Below are 9,046 nucleotides of genomic sequence, written 5' to 3' on the forward strand. Positions count from 1 at the left end.
CGCCAATATTCCAGTCTCAACTAGTCTATTAGCCTTTTATAGTCAGTTTCACTTTAAAGGTTTATTCCCTAACATCAACAACTAGAGTATGCAATGTGCGATATCTTCGCAGAATAATCCGGACAGCTGCTGATGAATAGGGGGTTAAAATGATATCAGACATGACACATTTCCCTTAACCTGAACCATATGTTTTACTAACATGCATATAACTAATATTGTTAAGCATGAATACTACTATATTTCGACATAAATAACTATGTGTTGCAACTACAATTAATGTGTACTATTTACAAATGTGTGTATTTGTGTGAATGTGTGTAAATACTGTTATCGCCACGTGTTGTGGCCACGCCGTGGAGTGCTCTATGCATCTTTTCAGACGAAGACAACCAAGTTTGCTCGATATTAATTGAAATGACTTTATCCAATTTGCTGACTTCGACAATATAGAGGAATGGTTATATAAAATATAATTATGCATAACATGTAGTCAATCTTAAAATGATAATATATAAAAATGTATATATAATTTTCCTTAACTTAAATCAGACAACTCCTATGGAGACATGAATAGACTTGTGTCTATTCATGTATCAAAAATAGACACATAGTCAAAAATTATTTCAAATATATACATATAGACACTCATATAGAACATAAAAAGCATACATATCCCACTCCCTACTTAAAATCAGATAACGTTTAAAGAGAGAACATAAATGGGCATATTTTCAAATATAAACGACATATGATGTGAATACATGCGTAGTGGTTGCAATAAATACGTAATTCATCATTATCTATTATAAGCTTTCCAATTACATTGAAAAGATTATTGCTCTTGTAAAAACCATTTCAATTTGAACTCAACATTTAGGTGGACAGATGGACTTAATGTTGGAGAGGGGATGGTTGTTTCCAGTGTTGTGCAAATGCTGCCATGGCCGCGATAAGGATATGACCACACAAATATCTATTGTGTTTTAGTACCTGTTCAAGATAGTGGTGGAGGGCTGTGAGCAGGTATGGAGTTAGTTGTACCTTGGTGACTTGTTCTGCTAGTCAAAAAACTTCTAGCCAAGACGGATGAAATACCGGGCATGACCATGGAACACATGGAAGATGTAATAGAATAAATTATGGTACAAATATAAAAGTTAGATAAAATATTATTAATGTATTATATGTGTTCAGATAGAATAGTTGAACTGTCTGTATTTCTATGAATTCTGTACAAGGGTTAAATGCTTTCTATGTGTCTTAGAATGAATAGGGGGCCTCATTGTATACAGGATGTTGAATGATACCAGGGGGTAAATGTATCAAGCTGAGAGTTTTTCGGCGGGTTTGAAAAACCAATCAGATTCTAGCTATCATTTATTTAGTACATTCTACAAAATGACAGCTAGAATCTGATTGGTTGCTATAGGCAACATCTCTACTTTTCAAACCCGCCGGAAAACTCTCAGTTTGATACATTTACCCCCAGATGTTTTAAGTAGACATGAGCGTTAGGAATGTAAAAGGTCACATATGCCCCTTGACCTAAGCATATAGGTTTTCTGTTTGATGAAATATCTGTCAAAAGCATTTATAATTGATTTCTTCACAAACTGTAGTGTGTTATTTCAAAGTATATGATATGATTAGTGATGTCTATTAGAAGGGGTGGATTTTTATGTATATAATCTGTGTTCATTGAATAAAGAGGCAGTCTTGCTCTGTCCTAGAACTAAGACTCATGCAGAGCATTGCGGAAGAATAAAAGAACTTTGCCATTTCCACGTTTACTGCTTTCTGAGTGCTTCATCAGAAGCATCTCCAATAGCCCCACATTGGTGCCAGCAAAATTGTGAGTGAGAGGGCCATATCTTATGTAGGCAGGATGGGGTTAGGTAGGTCCTATATTGAAGCTTCACAAACATTTCTAGGTGGTTAGTACATTTAGACATTTTAGATAAATTTTTGAAAATGTGATTCCATTGGGTTGAAGAGAGAAATACCTCAAGGTCAGATTCCCACTTTGTCTGAGAGGTATGTTTAGTCATAGCAGGGAGAGCAGTGAGATGAGTGTACCCAAATGTAATGCCTCCTTTGTTGTTGCCTCTAGTCAATTTAGAATAGAGTAGGGGTGGGGGTTGGCTCAGTGGGCAGGCCCGACGAATAAGGTCAGTGATCCAATGCTGCAGGTATTTGTAAATATCTTTAGAAGGAAGGCCAAAGCTGTCCTGCAACTGCAGGAAGGAGCAAAGACCCTCAACACCAAATAAATGTGTTAAGGAGTGAAAGCTCTCTGAGAGCCAGTCAGATAGGTCGAGGTCAGGGATAAGCGTGGAAACACTGGAGAGAGAGATATTTCTGGTTGGGGGAACAAAATCTGAGGAGGTAACCACTGTCCTATCCCAAATTCTCTGTGCATCCCGAATGGATAGGGGGTGAGATCTCAAGAAATCAGGGAGCCATATATGATCAGCTATGGGAAAGTAAGGATGAAGGGCATGTTCCAGATCAACACAGGGCTTGTGGCGGGTTGGGAGAGCCCAATCTCGTAACTGAGATATAATGCATGCCTCTTGGTATTTCACCAGATTAGGTAGGGCCATTCGGGCAAAGGATACGTCTGGTGGGCCTACCCTTCCAGACGTATTTGAGCATGAGGGAATGGAGTGAGTCCATATACCTCTTGAAAGCAGGGAAGGGATAGTTCTTAAAACATACATGAGTTTATAATGCAACAACATTTTGAACACAGCTACTCTACCCAGCCAGGAGTCGTCATAGCTTATCCAAGTGGTTGATAACCTGGTGATCTGGGCTATCGGCAACGGATAATTAATGTCGAACACATAAGAGATGTTCGCCGGGATGTGTATCCCCAGGTAAGAAAGTAAATGTGCCTTCCAGGCATATTTAATGCTACAAGTGGATCAAGTAGTCTAGTAGGAGGTTCAGAGGGAGGACTTCAATTTTAGTGGCGTTTAATTTGTAGGACGACGCCTGGCTTTATTAGGCTAGAATTTTATGTAGTTCCAGTAATGAGGTCTCCGGAATGGACACAAAGAAAAGCACCTCGTCCTCAAACAGACGAAGACCATGGTTGGTACCCCGAAAGCTGAAGTCCTTGTAAGCAGTGGAACAGCGTATGCTTTCTGCCAATGGCCAATGGCTTAATGGCCAAATTTGTCAGAAAGAAGACCATAGCTAAAAATTTTGGCAGACGGACCATTATAAAGTGCTAGGATCGCCTTTAGAATACTGCCATCAAACCCAAATTTCAGCAAGACTTGCTGCATATATCCCCAGTAGAGTCTGTCAAATGCCTTCTCCGCGACCAAGAGGCGTTTAGCCCTTCATTTTTTTTCTCAACCTTAGAGCAGATGTGATGGCACTTCAGGAGACCCATTTCGCATCTAGGGCCCCCCCTGCCCTGCGAGACCACCACTACCCCATTTGCTATCCAAGATGTGACTTCTCCTTGATAAAATGGTTGGCTAGAACAGGAGAGGAAGGCAGACCCACCAGAGGAACGAAATGAGCCATCTTGGAAAACCTATCTACGATGACCCAGATAGTGTTGAATCTCTTGCTTGGAGGGAGGTCCGTAATAAGGTCCATGCTAATGTGGGACCAAGGCTGAGAAGGAATAGATAGCGGCTGGAGAGGACCTGCCAGAGCTTGATGGGTGGGTTTTGATTGGGCGCATGTACCACAGGCAGCTACAAAGTTCTTTACGTCATTTTGAACAGTAGGCCACAAGTAGTTTTTGGATATGATCTTCAGGGTTTTCCGGGCTCCAACATGTCCAGAGAAACGAGAAGCGTGATACCAAGAGGGGATCCTCTTTCGGAGAGCGGGAGCAACAAACGTCTTACCCACAGGTGGAGTACAGGGAGTAGAGGCAGACAACTGCACACATATAGGGTCCAAGAGAGGATGTTTAGCGGGCTCTTCCGAGTCAGAGGTAGGAATGAAGGCCCGAGATAAGGCGTCAGCTTTTTTGTTTTTGGTGGCAGGTTTAAAGGTGAAAATGAACTTGAAGCGGGATAAAAACAATGACCAACGGTCCTGCCGAGAGTTCATACATTGAGCAGAGTGTAGATACGACAAATTGTTATGGTCAGAGAAAATAGTAACTGGATACAGAGCTCCCTCCAGGAGTTATCGCCACTCCTCCAAAGCCACCTTAATAGCTAATAATTCCTTATCTCTGATGGTATATTTCCTCTCGGCTGGCAGGAGACTCCTGGAATAGAAGGCGCAGGGATGGAATTTATTTTGTCCAGATTTCTAGGGCAGGGTGGCCCCTATGCCGATATTGGAAGCATCGACTTCGAGAAAGAACGGGCGAGACGTCTCAGACTGCTGAAGCACCGGAGCAGAGCAGAAAGCGTTCTTTAGAAACTGGAATGCCCGTAAGGCTTCGGGAGACCAGGATTTAGTATTGGCCCCTTTGCGGGTGAGGGCAGTTATGGGAGAAACAATGGTGGAGAAACCTTGAATGAAGCGCTGATAATAATTGGCGAAGCCTAAAAAGTGCTGGATAGCTTTAAGGCTTGTGGGAAGTGGCCATTGTAAGACAGCTCGTACTTTCTCAGGGTCCATTTCGAGATCGGATCCAGAGACCAGGTAACCCAGAAAGGAAATTTGTGGCAGTTCAAAAGGAGCATTTTTCCAATTTACAGAATAGTTGATTCTGTCCGAGTCTGAGAAGAACTTCGGCCACATGTCTCCGATGAGAAAGGAGGTCTTGAGAAAATATCAATATGTCGTCCAGATAGACGACCACAGAAACGTAGAGGGGGTCCCGGAAAATCTCATTCACGAAGCTCTGGAAGACGGCCAGGGCGTTACACAATCCAAACGGCAAAACGAGGTATTCATAGTGACCATCCTGGGTGTTAAACGCTGTCTTCTATTCATCGCCGGTCTTGATCCTAATGAGGTTATAGGCCCCCGCGAGGTCCAACTTGGTGAAAATCTGTGCTCCCTTGATACGGTCAAAGAGTTCCGTGATAAGCGGTATGGGGTAGCGGTTTTTGACTGTACTGGCGTTAAGGCCTCGATAGTCGATACACGGTCGTAGGGCACCGTCCTTTTTGACGAAGAAGAAGCCTGCTCCGACCGGAGAAGTAGAAGGCCTGATGAATCCGCGGTGGAGGTTCTCTTTGACGTAGTCTGACTTTGCCTGGGTCTCAGGCAACGAAAGTGGGTATACCCAACCTTTGGGCTGTAGAACCACCAGACAATCCCAAGGTTGATGAGGAGGAAGGTGTTCAGAGTGAGCCTTATCAAATACATCAGCATAGGAAGCGTACTGAGGAGAGAGACCTCGTGGAAGTGGGGTAACAACATTGACAGGGAGAATACGAGGAAGACATCTCTGATGGCAGGCGGAACCCCAAGCGAGAATTTGTGGCGAACACTAATCTATTTGCGGGGAGTGAAGTTGAAGCCAGGGTAAGCCCAGGATGAGCGGACTGGTAGCAACAGGTAGGACCAGGAAGGAGATTTGTTCCAGATGTAGAACTCCTACTTGAAGGCTGAGCAGGGGAGTGCGTCCAGTAATAATTCCTCTAGGTATCCGTGAACCATTAATGGCCGTAACTACAATGGCCCTCTCCAGGGGAATAACGGGTAAAGCGCACCGAGTAACCAGGGACTGAGATATGAAGTTGCCTGCTGCCCCGGAATCCACTAGTGCAGTAGTAGTAAACGAGTTCCTGGAGACCAGGATGGACACGGGAAAAGAACAGGTTTTAGAGCCAGAACAAATAGGAAAGGATTTGGAAGACCCTAGACTGACCTCCCCAGAGCAGGTTAGGGTTTTAAGTTTCCCGGACTCTTGGGGCACGAATTCAGCAGATGGCCCGGATCAGCAGAATAGATGCAAAGCTTGTTTCTCGGTCTGCGCTTTTGTTCCTCTGGAGTTAGGCGAGAACGACAGAGTTCCATGGGCTCCACGGGAGATAACGGGCGTTGGAACCGAGGTGCCATTCTGGTGGAGGGGCGGAAGGAAGATTCCTTCTCCGAAGATCTCTCCCGGAACCTCAGATCAACCCAGTTACACAGAGAAGTTAGGGCGTCCAAGGCAGCTCTTGAGAAGCCAGAACGTCCTTGACTTTGTCAGAAAGACCCTGCCGGAAGGCGGCCACCAGGGAATCATTATTAAACTGGAGTTCTGAGGTTAAGGTGCGGAATTGGATTACATACTGAGCTACCGAATGAGTACCCTGACGGAGCCGGAGGAGACTGGAGGCCGCTGAGGAAACCCAACCGGGTTCGTCGAATATTATTCGAAAAGCCGCAATGAAGGCGGCGCTATCGCTCAGAAGTGGGTCGTCTCTCTCCCACAGGGGGGAGGCCCAAGCCAAACCTTGGAGCGATGAGTGAGGAAGTTCTGAGGTTGAAGCTCAAAGTGGATAGAACATTGATTGAGGAAGCCCCGACAGGATTTCGGATCTACCTCAAATTTGAGTAGGAGAAGGCAGACGGAGAGTAGACGGGGCAGATGCAGAAAGGTGCTCAGTGGGCTGAGCGGCAACAGGGGATCCTCAACGACAGGAGTGGCAGAGACTTGCAGAGAATCCACACGGGTGACCAAGGCTTGGAAGCACTGCAATAATTGTCGTTGTATTGCATCCTGCTGTTCTACTCGGGAGACAAAGTGCTGGAGTAGATCTTTTTCTGAGGGCTCCGTGGAGGGATCCATCATGGCCTGTTCTTATTGTCACGGTAACTGGAATACAGACCCCTGAACTGCCAAGACTAACTCTCACCAGAGGCGCTGAGTCTAACGTAGCGGCTGGCCTTCACCAGGAACCGCTGCATGGTGGTATGGACTTCGCGGCAACCGCCGCGCAGATTGCGGTCCTCTGGTAGTTGGGGCAGGTTCCACGGAGTTCAGTGAGTTTAGAGATTAATGGATCCAAGAATGACCGCAGGAAGAGCGGAACAGCGTGAAGCTGGGATGGTCTGCGGGTAGCAGGGATGACCGCCGGGATAGCGGAAGCTGTATGGAGCAGGAATAGCTGCGGATTGCAGGATGACCACTGGGATAGTGGAAAGCTGTATGGAGTTGCTGCGGACTACAGGATGACCGCGGGGATAGCAGGAAGCTGTATGGAGCAGCTGCAGATTGCAAGATGACCGCTGGGATGGCGGAAAGTTGTATGGAGCCTGGAGTAGCTGCGGATTGCAGGATGACTGCTGGGATAGCGGGAAGCTGTATGGAGCAGCTGCGGATTGCAGGATGACCGCTGGGATAGTGGGAAGCTGTATGGAGCAGCTGTGGATTGCAGGATGATCGCTGGGATGGCAGAAACTGTATGGAGCCTGGAGCAGCTCAGACTGGAGGAGACATTCACTAGGAAAATCCCAACTGAACCTAAGAACAGGCTCAGAGGAGAGGAAGAGGCAGGTTTAAATAGTGGAGGGAGATTCTCCATCCAATAGGAGGCTGAGAAAGCCTTTAAAACAGAAATCAGGTCTGCGCATGCGCAGACCCGTCCAAGATGGCGGCCCACCAGGAGTACTCCGTCGGAGCGCCGGAGAGTTAAGTAAGCCGGGTCCCGGCTAGCGGGTCCCCGGCGTGTGACAGCACAATCCCAATGATCACCTGTAAAAGAGAGAAGGAGTAGCAACTTGATGGCCTCAATCTCTGGAGCTGGTCTGTTCCACCGTCGACCACTCAGTAGCAATGCGGGCACAATGTCCCATCCTCTCCAGGGGTAGTAACGATAGGGGTAGAATTATTCCTTTCTACGATGAGCTTGACTGGGAACCCCCAGCGATAAGGGATGTATTTGCCCCATAGTGCAGTAGTTACAACATGAAAAGATCTCCTTTTCAGGATAGTGGCTGAAGAGACGTCCAGGTAGAATGTCAGCAAGGACTTCCGTATTTTATGCTCCCCTAGCCACTCAAGAGTTGTTCCTTCAGATTGAAAAATTGCATCCGGAGGAGTGTGTCCCTAGGAGAGGAGTCCACATAGGTCCGGGGTTTCGGCAATCTATAAACTCTATTAATACGGAGGTCCCGGTCCGTGGGCGAGGATGGAAGCTTTAGATACAACGACATGACATATAATTGGACGTCCGCATTGGAGACTATTTCTGGAATACCTCTGATTTTAACATTATTACGCCTAGAGAGATCCTCCATGTCTGCCATCTTTTCTCGAAGGGAAGCTAGTTCCTGTTGCAGGGTATCATATGCATTTAATAAGTGAGAGGGGACCAGCTCACCAATTTTTTGTTCAAGGTGATTAGTGCGATCGCCTATTTCTTCAATTTCTTCTTTAAGTTCTCGTATAGATGCTTTCATAGCACTGATTAGTTTCGCATTTTGTTTAGATATCATCAATTGCATGGTGCCAACCATTAGGGGGGCATTGAGATCCATATGGTCTGAAGAAGTCGAAGGAGAGTATATTACTTCAGAGGCCCGGGGGGTCCCAACCTCCAGGATAGATGAAGTCGCTGGTGAGGAAGGGGTTTTCTTTTCCCTGCCAGTCCCCACATGTTTGAAGTAATTCACTGCAGGTATGGGTTTGGTATTTGTGTGCTTCCACTGGGCCATCGTGTCAACTATAGGATAGAATCTAGTCGAGAAAATGTGTCACACTGAACTGGTACAGAAAGTTTCAGGTTGCTGTAGCACCTGCGGGGAACAGGACAGACGCAACACAAAAGAAAAGAACTTACCTTGTAAACGATGGTCACCTCCAGTCCACCTCCGATATCCCAGCTCCTACCCGATCCCAGCAGATCCGCAGCCGCAACCCTTGTCACCTCCAACCACATCCCTCTAAGAAAGAGACAGAGATTACGGCCGTGCCTACCAGGTAAGGGCTGTCCGAGAATACGGCAATGAACAAGGACACTCTCAGTCCAAGCTCCCTTGCCGCCTCCTCACTTTGCTCTTGCCAAGGCACGGGAGACTACAGGCACTTGAGAGCAGGACTAGTCCAGCCTCAAGAACATCGCACACCACCCAGTGAGGGCCTAACCGAAAGGGGGAAATCGAGCGTGATACTCACCAGGAC

The 9,046-nt window shown here is 46.4% G+C and overlaps 1 protein-coding gene across 1 annotated transcript; it reads right to left on the minus strand.

The window, feature by feature from the left end:
* Positions 1-4,290: 4,290 nt before the first annotated feature.
* Positions 4,291-4,728, minus strand: LOC142101839 (uncharacterized). Its single transcript, XM_075186278.1, has one exon. It carries the CDS (start codon positions 4,726-4,728, stop codon positions 4,291-4,293), a length of 438 nt encoding a protein of 145 aa, XP_075042379.1.
* Positions 4,729-9,046: the final 4,318 nt, after the last annotated feature.

This window comes from Mixophyes fleayi, chromosome 9 (genome assembly GCF_038048845.1).
Source record: "Mixophyes fleayi isolate aMixFle1 chromosome 9, aMixFle1.hap1, whole genome shotgun sequence".
Taxonomy (NCBI): domain Eukaryota; kingdom Metazoa; phylum Chordata; class Amphibia; order Anura; family Limnodynastidae; genus Mixophyes; species Mixophyes fleayi.